This window comes from Sarcophilus harrisii, chromosome 3 (assembly GCF_902635505.1).
Source record: "Sarcophilus harrisii chromosome 3, mSarHar1.11, whole genome shotgun sequence".
Classification (NCBI taxonomy): Eukaryota; Metazoa; Chordata; class Mammalia; order Dasyuromorphia; family Dasyuridae; genus Sarcophilus; species Sarcophilus harrisii.
In genome coordinates, this window is record NC_045428.1 from 308,875,632 (window position 1) to 308,902,003 (window position 26,372).

Here is a 26,372-nt window from a genome sequence, read left to right on the forward strand (position 1 = left end):
GATAGATTGTATAGGATCCTGTAGGAGAGCTAAAGTTTCAAACAAATGTCAGAATGTTGTTATACTGGCAAAATTAGGTTCAAATCCTTTCCTCTAAAAGCAGCTTTTGGGCTACTAAAAATGCTTTATATATTTGGGAAATGCATTTATTAGCTGTTTTGTGCCTTCTGGATTTTCTTTTAAGTGAAATTAGAATTGTCCTCTACCTGACATGCATTTGTTGTCTAGTATGCTTGAATGGGGATTGGGAACTCTTTCCCTTCCATCTATGGACATGAGTGGATGCATATAAACTACACAGTGACCCAACTGGATGAGCTTTTCAGATCAGAAATGGTCACTAAGATTAGCTCAGGAGGACTCAACTCATGGGTCACATGAAGATAAAACACAAAATTTGCTGGTTTATATCGGTTGACATGTTATCAATGATTTTCTAAGTGACCATAAGTTCCTGGTTGATTTTTATTTTATGCTAAAATTGACGGTTGTTTTGATTGAACCTCTTTACTTTAACACCAGTTTACTTTTGAAGTGGTATATTTTCAGATACATTACAGATCAGCAATCTTTTACACATGCAAAAGAAGGAAGATTCTAAACTAAAGTGAAGGAGCCAGTGTTTTGCAAAGGCCCTGCAGGAAGAATGTCTGGCAGAATACCATATTACAATTCTTCCGTTTTCAGACAAACAACTTAAAGCATCTTTGTGTTCTATAACACTTTAAAAGTGCCTCTTTATGCTTAAGAATGCTGCTTGAAAATGTTACTATCACTTGCATTTTTTCCAAGAAATTAATTTTAAGTTTAAATGCAAAAAATATTAATTACTTAAGAATAAGATTCTGCCTGTTCGTTAATATAGGTTTTGTCTTTCTTTGCATTTTTTCTTGTTTTTATAAGCAAAAAGCCATTAAGATTCTTAAAACAAGTGATATTACTAGGCCTTGTGACAAGAAATACCTGAGAAAAATCCATTGTCTGTTGTGTTAACTATCATTTTTGGCTCCAGAGAACAGATTAAAAAAAAAAATACTTCTCATTTTTGTGGGAAAGCTGTGTATAAAGTGTTATGGGTATAAAATATTATATATGCAATGTTGATGTCTTGGTTTTGCTGAATTATTATTTTTAAAAGTCTAAATCATGAGACAAGGCTCTTTTAGGTAGAGGAATAGAAAGGGAATAATCAGAAACAAATGTGATATAAAGACAAACGCATAAAAAAAATCCAGTTTGACTGATGCTGTGAATGTTAATTAGAATACTAGAAATTTATCACCATCTAGTTGTTAGAAGTCATTTGTGGAAATCAAAAGCCAAGGAGCAACATAGAAACACACCTAATCTTAAATATTTCATCTGTCAGATGTCATATTACTAATCATAGGAGAATATGCTGTTTTTTTATTGCTTTAAAGTTAGTTCTCTAAAATCTTTATTGTATCTCATTTCTGGATAATATTTCTATTACTTGACTTTTCCCCACATGTACATATAACCCAACCTTTGTTGCTAGTAGATTTCTTTTATGTTTTAATGATTTGCATTGAATTGAAATGGCTATCTAGAGTGAAAAGAAACCCTTCACTCTAGTTTATGACAAGAAAGTATAAAATTCTAAGATAAATTCTAGCTTTAAATATAGTAATTTTGCTTCACTGGTTAGTTTACTTTCAGAATCTTAAGTTTAAAGGAAGATTCTTATAAAAATATATCCCCTGACATATGTAAAGGAGGATCTTGAGCTCTCTGGGTTTAGAACAGGCATTCTGATATATATAACAGGTATGATTCTTATAAATCATTCTCAGACTATCTGAACTTTAGATTTTACAAGTGGTTTATGATTTTAAAAAGTGTGAAATTAAAAAAAAAAATCCAACCTAGTCTGTTAACAAACTCAACATCCAATATTAATTAAATTAAAATGGATATCCTTTATTTGTGAACATTGCCTTCACGATTAATCTATTATGAATAGTTTTTCACCTCCAAATATATTTTCTTACTTTTTGTTCATTTGACTAAAAAATGATGCATATTTGAAAGAACTACATATCTTAATTTCTTCCTTTTGGAACAAAGTTTTATGAACTTCCTTTAAGCAAACAGAAAACATTTATCACAGAGAAAAAAAACTTAAAAATAAAATCAATTCTTTCCGTACCATCAGTAGTTTCAATTTCTCCCTGTCTTTCCCCCCTGCTCCCCAATAGCTCTTCTGGAACTATAAAGTAAGACCAACATTAAAGACAGTAGTTATAAATACCCATGCTTTGGTTCTCTTCATCTTGGTCAATGAAGACATGGTCCATCACAAAACTGAGGAGCTCAGACTGCAGTCCAGTGTCTGGATTAAACACCAAAGGCTGAAGCCCCTCCCTGCCCCCTGTCATTAACTGGTGGCTGAAAATCATCAAGAGGTCACAAAGCAACATGAAAGCCTGGAATGCAAAGAGATTCACTATCAATATATATTGGTAGGAGAATCATGTTTTTAAAGTGAGATTAAGTCAAATATACTGAAAATAATGGCTGCTAGGAGAAAATTTTTGAAGTTTTCAATTCTGTCACATGAAGTCCTGCTTTAAAACTTTGTTGAGAACAGCCACATACTAAATTATAGAGGTTAACTATGAGCTTGGCAACTAATTTGCATGTGAAAGTAATTTCTTGGATTTGGATATATTAATTCAAGATAGTAAAAAAAATCTTGTCAGAAATCCCCCCCCCCCCCGACAACTGGGGTTAAGTGACTTGCCCAGGGTCACACAGCTAAGAAGTGTTTAGTATCTGAGACCAGATTTGAACTCAGGTCCTCCTGAATTCAGATCTTGTCAAAATTTTAAAAACCTCAATTTTGCTTTGAGTTGAGTCTAATTATAAAAATAAAAAACTTCAAAGGAAGGATTCTGAAAGTAGCCTGAAATAAATTACAAATGTTCACAACCGTATGCCTTAGAGTAACCTTTCTGATATTATTTTATCTACAGATACTCTTGGGAGTATAATGATAAAGCATGACAAATTCAAAACTTAAATAGAATTCTACGCTAATAAATATCTTTCTAATTTGAACTTATTATTTTAATGTTGCATGAATTATTTACATGAAATAAATATTTTAACAGAAGCTTTGTGGAAAAATCAGGATTTAAGCATTAATGAAAATTTCATTATATGTAAATAAGGGAAGATATTCCAAAAGTTTGTTTCTAAGTTATAATTCAGAATCTATCTTTCAAAAAAAAGTAGTATTATATACAGTGGCTAGGTGGTCTGGCTACTCCACAAAATTGTTGCTGAAATAGGATTGCATACTCAGCATTATACTTCAATTACTTAATGAATGAAAAAGACTTTTTTATGGGCAAGCTCCAGAACTTAACCATTTTTTCTAAAAGTGTTAATATAGAAATATAAACTCTGTGGTAAACATTGCAAGTACTTATGTCAGTGGCTACCTGCCACAAGAGAGAAATGAAACTCAGGGAATTCTTGCATCCCTGACTACAAATAGGTTGGCAGCCTGCTGTCCTGCAGAAAGGAAAGTAGAGACTAAGGTAATGCTTTCTTCTTGGTTGTTGTTCTGGGCATCTCCAGGCAGCATTAATTAAGAGCACAGAATGTGGCAGCTGTGGGATGCTTGTTTTCTAAAGCTCCAGATGGGAGGCTGAGGATTGGAAGAAAAGACTCTGCTCACCCACAAAAAGACTAGCATTCTGTATGTATGAGCAGATGTTTATGAGTAGGCTGCTATTAATTCACAGAGTAATTTACTGAGTCTTGAAGAAGGTAGGGATGATTTGCAAGAATATGCTAAAGAAATAAACACAAAGGAGACTCATATATGTTAAGGTATATAAACTAGTCTAGGAATTCAGTTCAATTTATTAAGCACCTATTATGTGCAAAGCACTATATTAGATACTGGGGTGACAAAATGAAAAGGTCCTTGTCCTCAAAAACTTATTATTTCATGGGGAGAAAATATTTATTCAGAGATACAAACACAAGACAATTTCAAAGGCACCTATGCTAAACCTTGAAGGAAGCTAAGAATTATGAGACACAGGCGAGGGAAGTACATTTAAGGTAAAGGCAAGGAGGCAGGATATGGAAAGCCAAATCCTGGGAATAGTAACCAGATCATTTTAGTTGGAACATGGATTATGTTAATAGATAGAATGTAAAAGTACTTGGAAAGGGAGACTGGAATCAGAGTGTGACTGGTTTTAAATGCCAAGGTGAGAAAATAGAAAACAATTGAAGATTTATTAAGCAAAAGAGTGACATTACCAGAACCTGTATTTAACTGAGAAGGGGAAGAGAAAGATGAAGGATAAAGTTACAAAATATATCAATTATATTTAGGATTTTTCTCAAGTGTTTCAACCTTGGGATTGTACATAATAAATGTTGATGTAGTTGCTTTAGTGAGGAGGAAAAGGCAATTCCTCTAGCTTCACTGTCTCTCTGAAAGACAATGAATTCTCAAACATAGGCACACAGGAGCTACCGTTCCACGGTTCTCCTGTTGTGCCTTATCAATTGCAGGGATAACAGTGCTGAAAGCTATAAACTCTGCTGTTACTCATGTTCATGGTCTCAAAGAACACAAAGATTCAATTTCAGAGAAAGAAAGATAACAGAAAAAATATGTAATTTTGACTATCTTTCCTTTTCTTTCTTCTAGGCCAATTTAGCAAGCAACTAGGTGCTATTAATTAAATCTTTAACAAAATTAATTTTCTATCCTGTTACTATACTAAGAAGTACAAGAAGGTTCTACAATATGCACAGATTGACCACAAATGAAGAACTGGATAATACTGAAAATGTATTTTATAGAAGGCTTTTCAGCAAGAAATTATGATAATATATTTTCTGTCCTTGTATATTTGATTTTGGCTACAAGGAAAATGTAATTGACATTTTCTTACCTCTTCTTTGACTGGGGTGTTAACATTGGATAGGCACTGCTGGCAAACGGCCAAGAAGGATTTCACAGTTTTCCTTAATACTAACAAATCATCCTGAAAAATATAATTACATCATGAAGTATTATTCAAAAATCAATGACAGTTTCCTAAGAAAGTTAAACAATGATGGCTAGAAAATAGTAAATTCAGTTTATCAAGGCAATTTGCAAAAACAATTGTATTGTAAGAGTTTATACAGTCAACCTTCCTAATTAGCTTTTGTCTTAGGCTGCTATTAAATTTATTTTGTATTTGTGGAACACATTTGTTAGCAAGAAGCCTGGGAACAATCTAGGAGGAACAGGAAGCCACTTAATCAGTAAGTTCTATTAAAAGAATGAGTTAAATGATAAAAAAAAAAGTATAAAATATTCTCTGCTCTGATTTTTCCAGACAGAACTAAAGTACATTAAAAATTAGAATGAACTTGTGAAAGAAATATTCTGCTCTGAGTAAAAAGTTCTAAATGCAATGTAAGTTGAAAGAAAAAAAGAATTCAGTGTAGCTAAAGTAACTGTAGAAGACTCTATGCAGAAGGCAGAGGGAAATTAAAGCTGGACTTTGAGAAATGACAGAACTTAGATGAGAAGAGTCAGGGGAAAGGAGATCACTTCAAAAGAAGCTGAGAAATTGAGGGAGGAAGGAAATAACATGAACATAGGCAAAGAGGCACGAATGAGTACAATACATGTAAATGTATGGGAAACTAGTAGTGATAAACAAGTTGCTTGAAGTAATAAAGAATTAATAGCATTAAAATAGAATAGCAATATAATTAAATAGCAGCTATAAAGCATATGCACATCAAGATGTGTAGAAATGTAGAAAGATGTGAAAGTAGAATAGAGAAGACATGGCAACTTGAGCTTAAAGAGAAGGGAGAGAGACCCTATGAAGGCCTTAATGTATAGAAAGAATAAAAACCATAAAACAAAAGATGAATGTTGAGAAATTAAAAAGAACAAGCTTGAATCCAAAGGGGAGAATTGAGAAGCCATCTCCTAAAATCTTTTGCAGGAAAAGGGTGCCCAAATGTGTAGATGAATGATTAAACAAATTCTTTTGATATATATTTATCAGTTTTGCCAATTTTTCCCCTTTCTTATCTATTTTTTTTTCTTATAAATAATGAATCTCTGGGAAGCAAAAGGGGAAGGAACTGAGGGAAACTTAAGAGGATATAAAGGTAAAAGATAATAAAACGCTATTTTATTTATTTTTGAATTTCCTTTTTAAAAATTTTATTATAGCCTTTTATTTACAAAACATATACATGGGTAATTTTTTAATATAGACCCTTGCAAAACCTTCTGTTCCAAATTTTCCCTTCCTTCCCCCCACCCCCTCCCTTCTATGGCAGGTAGTTCAATACATGCTAAAATATATATTAAATCCAATATATGTATACATATTTATATAGTTATCTTGCTGCACAAGAAAAATCAGATCTACAAAGAAAAAAAAAAATCTGAGAAGGAAAAAAAATGCAAGCAAACAATAACAGAAAGAGTGAAAATGCTATGTTGTGGTCCATACTCAGTTCCCATAGACTTGTCTCTGAGTGTAGATGGCTCTCCATTACTGAACAATTGGAACTTGTTTGAATTATCTCATTGTTGAAGAAAGCCACATACATCAGAATTGATCATTTTTTAATACTGATGTTGCCATGTACAATGATCTCCTGGTTCTGCTTATTTCACTTAGCATCAGTTCATGTAAGTCTCTCCAGGCCTCTCTGAAATTATCCTGCTGATCATTTCTTACAGAACAATAATATTCCATAACATTCACATACCATGACTTATCCAGCCATTCTCCAAGTGATGGGCATCCACTCGGTTTCTAGTTACTTGCCACTACAAAAAGGGCTGCCACAAACATTTTTGCACATGTGGGTCCCTTTTTTCCCTTTAAGATCTCTTTGGGATTTAAGCCCAGTAGAAACACTGCTGGATCAAAGGGTATGCACAGTTTGATAACTTAAAAAGCTATTTTTTAAAAAGAGATCATTCGAGAGAGGACCTCATGGTGGTGGAATAAGAAGCCAGACTAGTACATTGAGAAATGAATGGGAAGTAATTAAATAAAAGCCATATATTTACAACCTTTTATAGGAGTTTGATTATGAAAAAAAGAATAGATATAGAACAATAGGTTGAGGGAATGACAGGTTAAGCTTTTTTTTTTTTTAAGGATTAAAAAAAACCTAAGCACATTTATAGGCTATGAGAAAAGAACAATTAGATAAGGTGATACTCCAGAGGAAAAAAACAAATGTTAAAAATGAGCAAGTCCCTATGGAGATTGGGGTGTATGTGATCTTGCTTAGGTGAGGTGTGGTAGGAGATGGATCGGATTAAAAGTATATATAAGTAGAGGGGATAGTTTGGGCAAGGAGATGAGATAACTCAACTGTATCAGTAATTGGAATTAGGGAGAGTAAAATCAAAGATGATGAGGTGTTTTGAGGTATGGTGTGGGGATAAAGACTGAGCTTTATTTTCTCAGTAAAACAAGAAAGTTGGTTAGTGTTGTATCAACTATCACTTTCCAAAACCCTATCTCCCTATTCTTTCTTGTAATCAAAAATAATTAATCAACAAAATGCTCATATCCAAAAATATATGCCACTTTCTGTAGGTACTGTATACCACTTGAGTGGGAGGATTCTCTCCAGGAGCATTCAAGAGTGAGAAAGTAGGAACAAAGAAAGCAGATGGTATAAATGATCTAGGCTTGGAATTTTGCAAGGTGCACATGGAAATAAAAATAGAAACATGTGCAAAGGGATTTCGAGGGTAACTGATAGTGTTGTGTGAATTTATCAATGACTGTTAGCATTTTCTTAAAAAAAAAAAATCTTGTTTTCAGAAATAAACAAAAATGTGCTTAAATTGAAGGTAGTGGGTAGTATAGTGGATAGTATTGGCTTAAAATGAGGAAGATCTGAATTCAAATCTTGTTTCAGATACTTGCTAGCTATGTGATCCTATATGAGTCATTTATCGTTTCTGTGGCTCAGTTTCTGTATATCTGTAAAAAAAGGGAATTGAACTTGATGACCTCAAAGGTACCAAATAATAAGAAGAGGTTGAAATAAAATTTATTTTCCTGACTCTATTCCAGTGTTCTATTCATACAGCAATTTCATCCTTTAGTAATTTTTAATTTTACTATAAATCATTTAATTTTATAATATTGCCAACCCAAGTTTTAGTAGGCTGCCAGTAACTTCAGTCTTACTATAAATTTTGTGAAGGTTTTTGAAGTTGAAGAGCTTCAAATTCTAAAGAGATGTTCATAGATAGGCAATTTGAATTTTCATATAATGACATCAAACAACTAAACTGACTGCTGATGGAGGAGAAAGCAAGTGATTCAGGGAAAACACCAGGACAGAATTGCAGCACTTGTTACTTAACTTTCTCTACGTATCAGGGTGAAACTTTGCTGTGTGTAAAAGTCTTATTCAAGATCTTAGGCAAATATTTGGATTGCCCAAATTCAAGTAAAATAATAAAATCTTTAGAATCAGAAAGAATCTTAGAGAACCAGGCAGTAAAACTACCTTTAAAACACAAATTTCCTATGAAAAATATTCCCAGGAAGGGTCACGAACATGTACTAATAATCCTTGTTACAAAGGCTACATCTAGGATATATATGGTAATTAGAGACCTCCAAGAAGCTAATCTATCAAAATTCAACGTGACCATTTACATTCTGGAAACCGGAAAATGCTACAAATCAGGGCTTGATTAATTACTTTGTTAACCATGTAATCTTAAGAAGGTGAAGAAAATGTTAAGAGCAGATTAAAAAGAAAAGTGCGCCATGCAACCACAAAACCTGAATATACTGGTAAAATTTTATTACTATAACCAAATATTTTTATAACAAAGTGTGAGGTGAGTATGAAAGCATCATTCATGTTTAGTACATCTTTTGTCCTACATATTCTGAGAAAAACAAAATAAAAAATGAAGGCAATATGTTTCAGTTTTTTGCGAAGTGTTTTCTGTTAAGATTTTACATTCTGGGACATGAATGATATCAAGAGCATATCTTTGACACTGAATGTTACTTTTTTTTTAATTAAAGCTTTTTATTTTCAAAACATATGCATGGGTAATTTTTCAACATTAACCCTTGAAAAACCTTGTGTTCCAATTTTTCTTCCCCGTCCCCCCACTCCCTTTGAATAAGAAAACAAAATGCAAATAAACAACAACAAAAAGAGTGATATTGTTATGTTGGGATCCACACTCAGTTCCCAGTCCTCTCTCTGGGTGTAGATGGCTCTCTTCATCACAAGATCATTGGAACTGATCTGAATCATGTCGTTGTTGAAAAGAACCATGTCAATCACAATTGATCATCGTAGAATATTGCTGTTGCCATGTACAATAATGATTTCCTGATTCTGCTCATTTTACACAGCATCGGGTCTCTCTGCAATCATACTGCTGATCATTTCTTATAGAACAATTTTATCAATTTTGCTTCTGTTTTTGTGTTAAGATTTCAAATGCATTTTATTACATTAATAAACTCATACTACAGTTTATGACAGAATTTGTTTTTCATTTATTTCCTGCTCCTAATAAAAGGGTACAAAGTTCCAATCAGGAAGTCACTGGTTTTCTTTGTATTTTTACTTTGTCCTGAATTCTAGTAAATCTTGACAGTTTTCATTTATAATTTAATTTAAAATGTGATATTCAGGCTTTTTGTGGTTATTTTACCATGAGATGGATGATTTTTAAAATTATTCCTCTTTGATTTCTTTTCCAGATCAACTGTATTGAGAGAATCTCCTATTTTCTTTTATTTTTAATCCTTTGATTTTTGTTCTAAAATATCCTGTCTCTTTAAATCACTGAGTTCTGTTTGGTCTATTCTAATTTTTAGGAACTTACCTACCAGTGTCAAGTTCTCTACTTTCTGTTTTGAATTACAGGTTTTCCTATCAAATTTTTTTCTTCTTTATTTCTAGTTTTTAACTATTCCTCACCCTCAACACCCACCCCAAGCACCTACCCAACAAGGCAAGAAATATTCCTTATACATATGATGCAAAACATTTCTCCATTGGCCAGATTGTAGAAAAAAAAGCAATACAAATAAGGAAAGTGAAAGAAAATATCCTTGAATATGCACTTAAAAGTTCACCAGTTCTTTCATTGGAGTTGGATAGCATTTTCTATCATAAGTCCATATGAAATATCACAGATCAATGTACTGATCAAAGTTATCAGATCCTTCACATTTGATGATTTTTTTACAATACTGCTAATACTGTATATAATGTTCTCCCTCTTGTTCACATTATGTTGCATCAGTTCACTTAAGCTGAAACGTTCCTCCCAATCATTTCTTAAAGTACAATCGTATTATAACAGAATCATATATAACGACTTCTTTAGCCATTCCTCAAATGATAGGCTTACCAGTTTTTAATTCTTTGCCCCTCACAAAAAGAACTGGTAGAAATATTTTTGTACATATGGGCTCTTTGCCATTTTCTTTCTATGGAAGTACAGGTCTAGCACAGGTATTGCTATATAGAGGGTGCACAGTTTCAGCCCTTTGGGCATAATTCCAAATTGTTTTCAAGAATGGTTACACTGGCTCAAAGCTTTACTAACAATGTAACAGTGTCCCTATTTTTCTACATCCTCTCCAGTACTTGTTATTTTCCTGTTCAATCATGTTAGCTAATCTGACAGGTATAAAGTAGTTTCATGTACAGTTTTCTAATGTGATTCAGACTGTAACTAATGATAATTTTGATTTCTTCTTCCAATGCCTGTTCGTATCCTTTGACAATGTATCAATGAGGGAAATAAAATTGTGGCTTAGTCATTAATATATTTGAGAAATATTACCTTTAACAGAAAAAATTTACTATAAAATTTAACCCCCAATTTACTGTTTTCCTTCTAATTTTTAAAAATTACCCTTTATGTCTAAATCACGTATTCGTTTTGAACTTATACTAGCATATAGTTGCTAGTAGATATTGGTTTGTGACTAGTTTCTGCCAGAATAGTTTTCTCAGAAATTTTTGTTGAACAGTGAGTTTTTGCCTCAAAATGGATTTATCAAAGACTCATTTATATTGTATGCCTAATCTATTCCACTGATCAACCACTTTATTTTATAATTTTTTTCCTTCATTTCATAAAATGATTCTTTGGTAGTTTGATTAGTATAGCACTGAATAAGTTAATTTAGGCAGTTTTGTCATTTTTATCATGCTGCCTCACAATATCCATGAACAATTAATATTAATATTTCTCTAGTTTTTAGATGTCTTTATTTGTGTGAAGTGTTTTGTAATTATGTTCATATGGTTTCTTTCTATGTGCTGTCTCAAATTATTTTAAATAGAATTTCTTTTTCTATTGTTTTCTGTTGTATTTTGTTAGTAATATATAGAAATGCTAATGATTTATGTGCGTTTATTTTTTTAATCTTGAAATTTTGTCAAAGCTGTTAATATTTTAGACTAATCTTTTAATTGGCTTTTTAGGATTTTCTAAGAATACCATTGTGTCATCTGAAAAAAGTGAAAAGTTTTGTTTCCTCACTGGCTGTGTGAATTAGTTTCTTTTTCTTGTTTAATTGTCATAACTAGCATTTCTTATATAATGCTTTTATATTGGTATAATATTTTAAGGAGAATTTTTTACAGTAGTGAAATTGATTTAGGGAATGGCTAAACAAATTGTGGTTCATGAGTTTAGCAGATTTCGTTACTATACTGTAAGAAAAGAAGATGAAAAATACGGAGAAGCACGGAAATCTTAATATGAACTGATGGAAAATGAAGAGCAAGGAAAGTAATATATAAATAACACAAATGGAAAGAATAACAACAAAATAAGTGAGGATGAACACTGGGAAATTATGATGCCCAAGCTTGGTCAAATGAAGAGATATATTAAAAATGGGATCTCTGGGTATGGAACACTGCAAATAAGGTCAGACTTTTATAATGTGCTGATTATTTTACTAATTTACATCCCTCTAATTTCTTCTTTTTTTATTCTTTGTTATAAGGGATAGTTTCCAGGGAGAGATTTAAGAGGGGGGGAGGATACTGATCTAAAAACAAGATAATATAATCTATTTATATAAAAAAGAAAAAATAAACCCTCCACATTTGGTTTTCAGGGTATAATAAAGGAATTTAGATGCAGGCAACATGGCTTAAGTTGCAGGTTCTTAGCCAGGAATACAATAGAATTGTATTCTAGAAAAAGACTAGTAAAAATATTTGTTGTCCTATGAATTTGATAAAGAGGGCTTTAAAATGAAAGAGAGGGAATATGGGATAAGTGAACAACAAAAGGAAGAGAAATTACTGAGTGATGGTGGTAGAGGGTAAGTAAGTTTAGGATTTGTACTGGGGAAACAAAGCACTCCAATTTCCTGCCTCTACCAGTAAGTTAGAAGGAATGGATGAAAATGCAGCCAAAAGGCTGTGTTAAAGGAGAAAGCTAGGTCTCAGTGAAAGCCACCATATGGAAGGAGTATGAAAAGAAAAGATTTAAGAGATCAAATTTGTTACCTATAGAACAAGCATTTCAGAAGGATGGGTATCAGCTTTAGAGTGTAACAATGACTAAAGGTGAGGGAGTTGATTAGGTTAAGGGAAAAATAGGTTTGAAAAATGACAGCTGATATTCTGGATCACTGAGATGGAGTTCTGGTATGATCTGTTGATTAATCACAGAAGAATAAGTTAAGGTGGATTATTAACATTCCTGGGGGGGACTGATCTCAATTCAGCAAAATCTCCCTACACTTGACCTTTATTTATCTGTCTTTTAAATTCTCTTTTCACAAATCAGAAAGAAACTAATAGGATAAATGCAACTACAAGTTAAAGAATAAGAATATTTTCTGTTATAAAAAAAAAGAGAAATTGAAGGTTGCCCTTATAGGACCAGCACTAGGGGGCACTAGAGCAAAATAAACTGCACATGATCTGTGAGGGGGAAAAAAACCCCACAATTCCACCACATTTTAACTTTATTACAAAATTATGGGATACGAGAAAATATTTCTTTGTAATATTTGTTGAATTTTACTTCAAGAGAAATATTTGATCTTGTCTCTGTCACATCAATCAACAATGCATTTGATTTCATTTCATGTCTTGAAACTGCTATCTTTAGTAGATTAAAGAATTTTTGAGGGTTGGAGATTTAAATTTTAACTCTTAACCCATCATTTTGGGGAAAATTCAATACCAAATCAGAGTTAAAGGAGATCATAAAAGACAGAAATAAGCCAATTTTTATAAGATCTTAAAACAAAACAAAACAAAAAAAAAACTGTCCCCCATCACGAACAAGAATAAGAAGTAAAACTATTACTTGAGGGAGCCAACATGTGTGGTAGCAGGAAGCAACATAATGAGCTCTCAATTAAAAACTTACCCAAACAGATATAGTAGATATACATATGATAGGGAAACACATGAAAACATCACATAAATAATTTTTCCAGCATGACTGGCAAAGAAAAACAACTCTCGGTCTATAAACTTTTGGGATGGTCTGTACAGAAGCAGTAACACTGAGCATTCTAGTGCCAAGGGAGAGGAGGTCCCAGGTCCATAATGGGGATGCTGGACCTGTAAGGGTAGCCTTCAGTTTTTCTTGTCTATAATAGAAAATATACTGTTTTCTTTAATAATAATAGTAATTATTCCTATCAGTTCCTTTCTGATTTCAGGAGAACCATGATTCCAGAGAACTAATGATGAAACATGCTATCTACCTCAACAGAGAGGTTCAGAAGAGAGCCTTGAGGGTCACCCATAATAAGCAAGGGTTGACTTAGATGAAGAATCAGCAAAGGTTGAGAAGGAGTGGTTAGACAGATAGGAGAACCAGGAGTAAGCAGTGTCACAAAAACCTATAGGGAAGAGAATATTCAGGAAGAGGAGGTGATCAATAGTATCAAGTGCACCAAAGAGGTTGAGAAGGATGAAGATTAAGAAAAAGGTCATTAGATTTGGTATTTACTAGATCCCTGATAACTATACAAGAGAGAAGTTTCAGTGAATAATAAGGCTATTCAAAAGCCAGACTGCAGAGAATTAAGTAAGAAGAAAGGAAGTAGAAGTGATATAAGAGAGTTTTTTCAAACTCTCTTATTTAGTTGCAAAGGATAACAGAAAATATAGGACAAGAGCTAAGAGAGATGGGAGGATGAAGTGAGGATTTTGGAGAAGACATGGATATGTGTGAAGATAATAAGAAATAAAGAATGAAGACAGAGAATAACACAAGATTATATTAGGAGCACTCTGCTGAAAAAGACAGAGAAAGGTGGCATCAGTGGTACATGTAAAAGTGTTGGTCTTGGAAAGCAAAAGGCTACCTCTTCATCAGAGAGAGAAATAAAGGTTCAAAAATGGGGAGAAAATGTCCAAAAGATGTAAAGGGAAGAGGGAAGAGAATTCGTAGCAAATAGCCTTGATTTAAAAAACTGAAGTATGAGGCAATATTCTCATTAAATATTGAGAGAATTGGTAGAGGGTATTACAGTAAATTAAGAAATAAATATTAAATGTTATGATATTAAGAAAGTTTGGAGCAGCCACTGTCAGATAGTGAATTTAGTGATTATCAATCATGATTTAATGAATACAATGCAAATACTTCTTTAAGATGGACAGCATTTAAACAGCAAGAAAAGTCACTGAATTGACATTCACTTTGATTATACAGTTCCACAGCTAGGTATATTTATTACTCTTTAAGGATTTTTTTAAAATGTTATTTTCATCGTTTATATTTTTCTCTCTTTTTTCTTTCTTTCAAGACAATTAGGGTTAAGTGCCTTGTCCAGGGTCACATACCTAGAAAACGTTAAGGATCTCAGGCCAGATTTGAACTTAGATCCTCTGACAGTCAGGGCTAGTGCTCTATCCACTGTGCCACCTAGCTGCCCCAATATTTTTCTCAAGGTCCTACTTGTTAAAATTGTCAAAAAGTCACAAAACTCTTTCCTAGGTTTCTTAATTCCTCATTTAATGCTTCTCATGATATTTCTTACAGTATTCTATTCATAAGCACAATTTCTTCAGTCATTCCTCAATTAAAAAACATATTTTTTCATTTCCAGTTTTTTGTTACCATAAAAAGCTGTTAGTATATGAGGCCTTTCATGGTATATGCCCAATAAAGGAACTGAATAATCAAAGTGAATGTAGTTAGTAGTCATGACCTCAAAGAACAATTAAATAAAACTAAACGACAACATATTCAGAATTTTACACCAGTGTCCCTCATCTCTCTGTTGAGATATGTTTAAATTTATGTTCTCCAGGAATGAAATTAGTCTTTACAATTAATCATAGAGATATACTTATAAAAACAAAATTAATTAAAGAGTTTTAATTGGGTGTTCTAAGGATTTTGATTTTTTAAAAACATCACATAAGTTGTTAACATTTGTCATAATATAAAGAAACAATTTAAAAAAGAAAAGTTACTGAATAAAAGAAAAACAGGTAATAAAAGTCCTCAGTACATTGCTTTATACTATAAATATATAGCACAGAATGGAATTTAACTCAAATAAAAAGGCTAATATGCCAAATAGAAAAGGCTTGAGTTGTATGACTAAAATGTTGTGATGTATTACCTTTACAAAGAAAATAAAACGGTAGCTACAACTTCTAGAAAGTCATTCAGGTTTCAGTAGGGTTAATAAAACAAGAAAGTTATTCTCTAAATAACAGGAAATGTTAAAACAATGAGAGGAAAGACTTTTACATGATTTCTTTCTCAATGGTAGTAAGAAAGGGGCTGGAAGGAGAGAAGGCATAATTTTATTGATAGGAAAAATAAAAATTAAGACATTTTTATGTTGAGGGTTAGGGTTAGGGTTAGAAAAAATTTAAAAGATTAAAGAAAACATCGATAGATGGGCACATTTGGCTTTAGGAAAAAATCTGGAAAAATTTGGTCAATTTGTTTATATTAACAGAATTTACTACTGAAAGAGATTGAAAATCTTAAAAAAATAGATGAAATATTTATCTTGGATTTGCTTTAGATCATGGTGAGCAACAATCAACGTTAAAGAAATAGCAAAACTATCAAGGGATAGAAAAATCATGATGAAAAAAATTGTCACAGAAAATGTTCATTAGATGAAGTGAAAATTTTGTGCATCCCTGAGTAAAGTGAGATGTAAAAAAAAATGTTTATAGGGCAAATGTAGAATTGGCTATGTTACTCTCATATCTTTGATGGCTCTACATCTTATGTCACAAATTCAAAGGGTACATTAAAAAATATGTTAATGACACTGAAAAACTACTTTTGAGGCAAGTTAAGGTTGAGTACATTTATTTATTATACAGATATTTTAAAAAAGGAATACTACTAAAACATAAAAAATGATTAATATAACCAAAAATTACTATATTAGTAAATAGTAAAATAAATTTAAAAATTGTAAAAAAATTTTAAACCATTGCTCAAATACTTGGAATCACTACATCATTAACCAGAAAAAAATAAGTAAAAACATTTTTCTCTTAAAATAAAAATGCTGAAAAAGAATAAGTATTAATTTATAGGTATGAACCCTCTTCATTAGCTGTGGAATAATGGATTGACAAGGTTGTGAGAATACATTTAGTTGTATGAAATACCGATATATTTAGTTTTTATTTTTTCTTTTAGGACTTGAATGACTAACTTGTACTAAAGATTTATTACCGCAGTATTATATTGCATTACTATTAATGCATGGATTTTAATTTCAGTTTGTGGGCAGTTGTCCTTAAGAAAATTTATTAAACAAAATTTGGTAGGATAATACAAGATTTAGTTCACGGATAAACAACTGTCTAAAGAAACACTTACTTTAGAAGGAGAGCCATCAGTAATTTTCACCAACTGCCACAGAATTGAGTAATGGGAACACTGAAGTGCCTGAACTACTATCTGTAACAAAAAGGAAAAAAAAAGTTTAAATGATGAAAAGAAAACAAAATAACAATAATTTGAACTTGTAAAATACTAGAACTCTATTATGTTCCTTAATTATCTACTTGAAGATAAAAATCCCAAGCATTAAATAATTATTTTAATTAACTAAATTAATAACATAATATTGAAGGATATTTAGCTAACAACAGGAAATCAGATTTTTCTAAAATTAATAATAGAAACAAGCCCAAGTAATGCCATACTTTAAGTGGACAAATGTTATTATTCCAAAGAAATACTTATACCATTCATGAACTAAAAACTACATGAATGAATTTGAATAGAATAAAAAAATTGAGAAAAAAAAATCAATAATTATTAAGAGGAACTAGATCAATGTTTGGTTGGGCTGTGATTCTGCTAATTTTTCAGGACTATAACTTTGACAGAGCATAAGATTCCATAAATAAGCTCAAATAATGAAAATATCTTACCCAAATAGATCATATAAAGTGTGTTGCTTTTGATCAACTACCAATTAAGACTGAAGTTTTATTAAAAACATTAACAAATTCATGTTAGCAATGAAAATACAACTTTATCAAGAAGAAGGATGTTTGCAGACTATCTATGGTCTCAGGATCACAATTTGGGACCTTCTAAAGATATGACAGAACTTAATTAGTTTGTGTATGTTCTGACTGGTCAGAAGCCATCAACACTGAGACACAACCCTATAACTAAAAAAGATTAAGACTTGGTAAAGGTTCTGATGATGGTTATCCTTTTTTTTTTTAAGCCATAAAGTATTTTAAAATTAAAATTTATCTATCTATGAATGTATGTATGTGTGTATCTATACAAAACATGTATAAGCACAGATTTGGTATATATACACATACATACAAATATACACACACATATAAGACATATATAGACATAATGATACTGAATACTTAACAAGGTCACAGTAGACTATAAAGATAACTTTTATATGTCCTGGGAAACAAATAATTTGGATAACTCACTTTACTGTGATATTTGCTTTATTGTGGTGGTTTGAAGCAGACCCCTGAAATATTTCTTTAGTATACTTGTTTAGAAAACCAAGTAGATACTTAGATATTAAAGGTGGTACTAAAATATTTCTTTGTTTTTTGAGTAAAATCTTTTTAACCAAGGCCATAAGTGAGTGCTAAAAAAAGTAGAAAGAACAATAGATCATTTACTTTGCCCTCAACTTGTTCAGCTCCATACATGGACTTATGCTACTGTTTGCTTTCTCTGGTAAAGCCCACAGCTTGTGCAATCCTAACCATACTTTAAAACTTAATTAAAATACCACTTCTTCCATTATTTTTTGATCTTTCTATATATGACATTCCCCCCAAGCATATTTCACATACAAGCAAACTCTTATGCATTTATTGTACATGTATTATTAGTATTATTAGTATGTGTCACTTCATTGTGAGAATATAAGCTTTATCAAAACTAGGGACCTTGGCTTAGCTGAGTTTTCTATCTGCTTAAGGTCAAGCACATGCAAACTGACTAAGCATCAAGGGATGTTAACACTCCATGGTACAATGTAACACTTCACTGATCTATAAGTTTTTTTTTTTTAACCCTCTGTTGTTATCACTCAACTCAAAAGCAAGTTTCACGAAACTTGAAAGCACTGATTATTTTTAGTGATCTGCTCATACTAACTGCCTAAAGAACACTTATACTTTTGTCTTTACTTAAATATTTCCTGATATTAATAAACACATCTGAATAGGTGAATGAATAGTTCATGTTTAAGGAGTAATATTTTTATTTATTCAGAAATTTTTTACTAGTGAAAAAAAGACAGTTTCTTTAAACTAGTGTACTGTAGGCAGTAAGAAAAAGACCAAAAATAGATGTAATACATGACATTGGGATTGTGCTACAATAAAGACTTTAAAGAAATTTCAAGCTTATATTTTAGCAGAAAAAAAGTATTAATGCATGTGATTCTAGCAAGATAAATAAGTGCATCAGAAAACCTTAGTTCTGATATTAAGTTCTAAATCATAAAAATGACAAATTCAACCTGCTAATTGAATAGTAAGCATAACCAAAGATAAGGTCAAAATTCTTAAATAACTGCATAGTACTGTTCTAGTGTAATTCATTGTAATAATAAGGTATAATTGACACTGCAAAATTTCTCAATGATCCATGGTTAAATTCAGTCCTTCATATCCCTTAATTTTTCAATACTTTAGACCCAAGAGTTAATCTTAAATTAAAAACAAAGTTTAATTTGCATGGCATTAGCATAAAGTGACATTGCCAATAAATTAATATTATTTCATTGAAGAGGGAAGATACTTTTCAAATTGTGTTTGCAATATTCATGAGTCAGTGAAGTAATCTCCACAAAGACTTACACAGTTAAAGAGAAAAATCAATACTTGCATTTGAAAATGCTAAAAACAGATGTTTTAATGGAATTTCAAATTAAGACCTATACTGATCAAGCAGCAAGAAAATTCTAAGGCGCTAAAAGCAGAATTCCATTGGCCTTGAAACAAATTGTAAAATTTGGATTACTGTCCTATCCGTTTAAGGCCTTGTTTTCAAAACAACTTTTTCATTTGTAAAGAAATATTATAAAGACAGCAATCTCATATTCAAAGAACTATTGACATCTCAATATCACTTTTTTTGGAGGGAGAAGGGAAGCTTTTCAATATATCACATTGCTGTATCTCATTTATTCATCAAAGACCTTTTGCCACATGTAAAACTGTTCAGATCCATCAGAACAATCAACCAGGAAGATATCTTCTATGGTAAGGAGTTGAAAGTGCTTTAATGTTTTAAAACTAATAGAAATAAAGGGAAAATCTAGTACCAGGGAAAGGTACCTTAATGCAATATGGAGGAAATTATATTCTCAATTTGTGGCTGGTTTTAATGGTTTTGAAAATCTTTCTAAGAGTTTACTGCAACATAAAAAGTTTTACTCAAAGAATCAGGGGCTAATTAACTACAACAATATCCTAACCAGTAAATCAAAGTGGATTCTATTTTGGAAGTACAAGAAAAGGAAATGAATAAGAGAAATAGATTTCAAATTCTCTTAAATTCATTTATAAAACTTTAAGTTACTTAAATTACTACACTGAATGTGTTTTAAAAGAATGAAATGTAGAATTCTAATAGCAGTGAAATGTTGCTGAAGGCCATTGCTTTCTACAAGAAAATCTACAAGGTCAGAATCAACCTGGATTTCTGTGGACAGCTTTTAAAAAGTGAATTATTAGAAAACAACTCCAAGTTATTAAAAATCAACAAAAATAACTCAATTGTAAGTAGGGAAACCATTATTTAAATGCTTAATTTTTCTTAAAGTTATTCTTAAAATAATTTGATAAAAGAATATGTTTTTATGAGGTGACTGGGGAGGTTGGGATATTGCATTGTATATGAAAGCACCGATTATTTTTATACACTTCTTATAAATTTTTAATTTTAATTTCATAAATTTATATACACTCATCGTATAATAAAGCTGCCATCTGTATCAGGAAGACTGGGTTCAAGTTTCACTTCTAATACATACTGACTTCTCTAATTGAGCAAATCACTTACCCTCTCAGTGCTCTAAGAAATTCTATTAAGATTATAATTTGAAGAAAAAGTGTCAACCTGGACTGGAGAAAGTTTCCTCATTCAAGAGTTTCCTCTATTAATGTAATCACAAATCTAGTCTGTATATCTACACATGTGGCTTCAAGGAAAATGGAATGCAAATGATAAAGTAAATAAGGTATTAAATTAGAAGATACAAGAAGTCAAGCTGAGGTCACATGATTTGTGTTCTATATGCATGACTTCAAAACTCATGTCTTATTATTCAGCAGGGAGCTTTAAGTCCTTTTTTTGTAACACTTGGTACTCCAATTTACCATGAATTAAAGTACCTTTTTGCCATGGATTTCTGACATTAAAATGTTACTATGTTAAGTATGACCAAAATAATGGAATTCTTTGCCTACATATCACATATACTGGCAGGTGACTATCAGTAGGCTAACTTCACTAATCACAGCTTTGTTAGAAACTTGTCTCTCTCCCCCCTACCTCCCCTTTCTCCCTCCTGGACAATTGGGGTTAAGTGACTTGCCCAGGGTACACAGCCAGGAAGTGTTGTGTCTCAGGCTAGATTTGAACTCAGGTCCTCCTAACTTCAGGGCTGGTGCTCTATCCACTATACCAACTAGCTGCCTTGGGGGGTATTATCCTTACTGAATAAAAAAAAAAAAAAAAAAAAAAAAAAAAAAAAAAAAAAAAAAAAAAAAAAAGGATTTATTCCTATTTCACTTTAATTCCTTCCTCCAATCTCAACATAATAGCTATTCTTATTCCTTTTCCCTACTGGTGCTCCCATATTAATAGTTACAACTCTGGATTATTACTACCATCCACTTTCTGTGCTTCTATTTACAAGGTGCTAAGTGCAAATGGAGAAAAGTTTCACAAAACTACTGACAAGAGTAGATTACAAACACTATTAGGGTGTTTTTTTTTTTAAAATTATGATTGTAACAGTGTTTTTTATCTTGCATTTTGAAAACAGTAAATTTATATAAACCCATGAAAAATTGAATGTCTATATGAAAAAGGAATTCCCGCAATCTTAAAAACTATATATGTGAAAATGGGAATTATAAGACTAATATTAGTACAATAGGCAAATCATCATTTTGTGGTGACTCACTCCTACTATAAAAACACATTCTCTGATACTAACCCTCTTAGGCAACTTTCTAGACAATTAAAATTAATATATAACATATAACTATAGATTATATATAATAAAATTACATAAAAACTATATGAATTAACATAATTGTACAAGGGCATAAGAGATCATTACAAGGCAAAACATGTTGATTATAGGTAATGAAGCTTTATAAAAATGTGATGTTAGAAATCACTTTCACACTGCATTAGAGCTATAGATGGAATAGAGATTCATCTAAAAACCTACTAACCTAGCAAGATCAAAGACTGGAAGAAGATCTGCACTAACCATACCATTTCTTTTATCCTAGTTCCTCTATGTATTTGTGTATTGCTCTGTTTTGGTGGCTAGTTAAGGTGTTTAGATAGATCTTATATTGTTTCAATTATCTGAATGAGAAAGGAAATAGAAGGAGGAATAAAGAGTTCAAAGCTACCTTTGACAGTATACAAAAGAAGTATCACATTAGTCAATTTCTTTTTTTTAATTACAATGAAAACACATGGATAGAATTCAGATAGTTCTTTTCATTATGAAAAGTATTTATTGTATAGAAACCAAAGAACACAATATAATAATGATTACATAAAAAGTTGCTATGGTTTACAAGTTGCTTTTACATGCATTACCTTATGAACTATAATACAATTAATCAATGTGATTAAATATAATTAAATAACAAAGTACTATAGTAGACTTTTAAAAATATTTATTGAAATGAAATGTCTTAACGGTCCAAAGAGGAAATACTCTTGTTTCCTTGCTTGTTAGGGTATTTATAGTAAGAGGTTTTTAACTGTAGGAAATGCATTTAGAACTCTATCATGATGATAATTCTTACATATTTCCAGATCCAGTAGATACCCTCCTGTCCACTGTAATAATGCTTCAGAAAACCTCTTCATCTAATACTTAGAACCAACATTAATATAATTATGGTCACAAAACTGATCTTGCCTTATCCATGAATATATATCATTTTAAAAATTAGAATCTCAGATATTCTTGTCTGATCAAAATCTAATTTTTCATCTCTTCTGAATCTTCTCCCTTTCTGAACATATTATTAGAACTCTAATCCCTCACTTATTCCTTAATGTCTTATTGGGCTTTTATTCCTACTTCACTTTAATTTCTTCCTTCAACCTCAACCTAACAGTGGTTCTTGCTCCTTTGCCCTACTGGTGCTCCTATATTATAACAAGTTACAATTCTGGATTATTACCACCATCTATTTTCTGTGCTTCTATTTACAAGGTGCTAAATGCAGATGGAGGAAGTTACACAAAGGTGCTGATAAGAGTAAATTACAAACACTACTGGAATGTATTGAAGCAAGGTAGTCCTTTCATTCTTTCTGGACTCCTTATCTCACCCTCCCCATAAAGTTCCTCCAATCCTTTTCTCCCTTCTCAAGCTCTTATACTTTGCTTCTTACTTTACTGAAAAAACTGATACCACTGTAAATGAGATCCCTCTTTATTCTTTTCATCTCAAAACCCCTTAACATTGTCTCCCACTGTCTCCACAATTAACCTGTAGTCTCTGACAAAGTGGTAGTTTTTCGCTTTGCCAAGACCAACACCTCTCTGTGAGCACTTAAAACTTATCCTTTACATATTCTTGAAAAGTGTTATCCTTAATTATCACTTCTCCCACTAAAATTTTCAACCTCTTCATATCAATTGTTTTGAACTACTTTGAAATTTATCCAACTTCTTTTTTTAACTAGAATGAAAACATATGGATAGAATTCATATTTTATATATTCTTAAGAAAAACCCTCACTAGACTATACAATCGCCATGAAATCCCTGAAAATATTCAGGGAGTTTGCATAAGAAAGTGAGAAGAAATACTTCCCTCCCATTGCACAATCCTGGCTTTTGATTTAATATTTGAACTGAAATTATTATCTACAAAGTTGCCAGTGATTTCTTAACTGCCAAATTCAATGGCCATTATTATCCTTAAGTCCTTAGCACTAGAAGGTGAATTTATTGGGTTGATTGAAATAGTATCAGCTATCTTAATTCACTTTTCTCTAATTGTGTGTGTGTGTGTAAAAATGTGACTCAGTTTCATCTGATCTTAGAAATAAGACCTTTATGAGAGAAACTTCTAGCAAAGATTTTCCCCTTAGTTTCCCGTTTTTCTTTAAATTTCATCTATACTGCTTTTTATTTTTGTGCAAATCCTTTTAAATTTAATGAAATAAAAATTATCCATTTTACTTTCTTTGAACATTTACTGTTTAACTGGTAATGAACTCTTCCTGATACCTCATGTGTTACTTTGAAGCATTTTTTGGAACATGGTGTAAGACGTTGATCTACGTCTATTTTCTGCTGAACAATCTTCCAACTCTCAACAGTTTTTGTCAAATAAAATGTTCCTGTCTCAATGCTACTCTGCTAATTTGTTTCTAAATATTGGTTACTTAATCTATTTCACTTAACTAATACATCAAATCTATTTGATGATTATGGTTTTGTATGAGATCTGGTACTACCAGGCCTTCTTTCTTTTCATCTTTTTTTCACTGAATCTTGTGATATTCTTCACTTATTTTTGTTCCTCCAGGTTAATCTTGCCATTAATTTTTCTAGCTCTACAAATTTAAATTTGTATGGAACTTAAAGTAAATGAATTTAGATACTTTTATCATTAATATATCATTTTGACCTATCCATAGGCAATTTTTATTTATTTGCTTAGGTCTTTGTGTTACACTGTTTTATAATTGTGTTCATAGGTTTCTTATATGTGTCTTGGCAAGCAGATTCTCTAATATTTTGTACTATCTATAATGATTTATGAAATTTCTGTCTCCTTCTGCCGGATTTTGCTGGCAACATACAGAAATAAGAATGATTTGCATAGCTTTATTTGCTATAAATAAACAAACTGCTTTATTAAGTTTTTGAAAACTTTTTTCTGTTTCACTCTTGGTATTATTGGAAAAGTTTCTAACTTATCCCCATTAAAGATGTTTGTTCTTGATTTTAAATAGATATTACTATTTTAAGAAAAGCTCCATTTATCCAACTATACTTAAGAACATATGTTTTGTCAAAAAATTTTCTCTATATCATTTGAAATGATCAAATAGCTTTAGTATTTTTGTTACTGATAATGGTCAGTTATGCTTTTAATTTTCCTATTTAAATACTGACTTAGACTGGAATACCTAGTATAAATGTAGTTTGGTGATAGTGTGTGATCTTATTGATATATTACCAGTTTCCTTCTTAAAATTTTTTGTATTAATATTCATCAGGGAAATTGGTCTATAGTTTTCATTCTCTATTTTGACTTTCTCTGTTTTACATATTAAGATCATATTTGTGCCGTAAAATGAATTTGGTTATTGTTTTAAAAATAGGTGTATTTAAGAATTCTATTTCCTGTTCAATTAATCTAGGAAATTTATATTTTAAAAAATATTCACCCATTTCATTTTGATTATCAGTTTTATTAGCATATAGTTAGGTAAAATAACAATTGCTTTTATTTCTTTTTTATTTTCATTTTTAATGCAGATAATTTGGTTTTTTGGCTTTTTATTTTAAATCAAATTGGCTAATGGCATATCTAGTTTGCTGATTTAAAAAAAAACCCTCAATTTTACATATTATTTCAATTTTAAAAATGTTCAGTTTTGCTCTTTACTTTTATTTTCAGGATCTTTCTTTTGCAATTTTTTAATTTGTTAGTTTTCTAGTTTAGCTGAACAGCAGATTTGTTAATCAACACTTTTTTCATGAAAGATTTTCTGCTAAGTTCAGTTTTGGCTGTAATCCATGAATTTTATGTTGTGTCCTTGTCATTATCTCTAACAAAATTATTTTCTGTGATTTGTTCTTTGACCCATTCGATCTGTAGAATTAAGTTATTTAGTTCTCAATTAATTTTTAATTTGTGTTTCCAAGGTCATTTTTTGAAAGTAATTTTTGTTGCACTGCAGTGGGAAAAAGATTCATGTACTATTTCTGCATTTGTTTCTGAGTCTTTCATGCCCTAATAAATGGTTCGGTTTTTTTCTCCTTTTTTTTTTTTTTGTGTGAAGATGCCATGTACATTTGAGAACAGTACTCCTATCCTTATTCAATATTTTCTAAATCCTACTTCTATTCTCATTGAACATTCTCTAAAGGTCTTTCAGAACCAACTTTTCCAAAATTCTATTCAGGGTGATACTTCTCTCTCAGTTATTATTATTTTTTGGTTTGATTTATCTAGATCTGAAAGGGGTAAACTCAGGTACCCATATTACTTCCAGTAATTTATTTTACTTTTCCTTTAAAACTGAGATGTTATGCTATTTGGTGCATATATATGCTCAGTATTGCTATTAATTCATTATTACTACCTTTTAGTAAAATGAAGTTTCCCAGTTTCTTTTATTGAGACCTATTTTTTTCTTTTCTTTCTTTCTTTCTTTTTTTAAAATTATCTTGATTGCTAACCCCCTCCCCCTCCCCCCTTTTTAAACTTTAGTTGAAGCATTTGAAGGTCTGATTTAGCCCCTAATTTAACTGTCTGTTACTTCCTGTCTCAAGTGTACTGGATTCTAACTTCCTTCTCTCCTATTTTATAGATAAGAGGTTCATCCCAATCACACTCACAGTTATG

At 31.4% G+C, this 26,372-nt stretch overlaps 1 protein-coding gene across 2 annotated transcripts in view; it reads right to left on the reverse strand.

Moving 5' to 3' along the window:
• The window catches only part of STAG1 (stromal antigen 1), a 202,059-nt gene that overhangs the window by 26,606 nt on the left and 149,081 nt on the right, over positions 1–26,372 (reverse strand). For both annotated transcript variants that reach the window (XM_031959783.1, XM_031959784.1), the window contains 3 exons: positions 16,889–16,969; positions 4,947–5,039; positions 2,273–2,447 (listed from right to left, as the gene is read on the reverse strand). In XM_031959783.1, the coding sequence (XP_031815643.1) occupies positions 2,273–2,447; positions 4,947–5,039; positions 16,889–16,969 (349 nt within the window). The remainder of the gene's footprint in view (positions 1–2,272; positions 2,448–4,946; positions 5,040–16,888; positions 16,970–26,372) is intronic.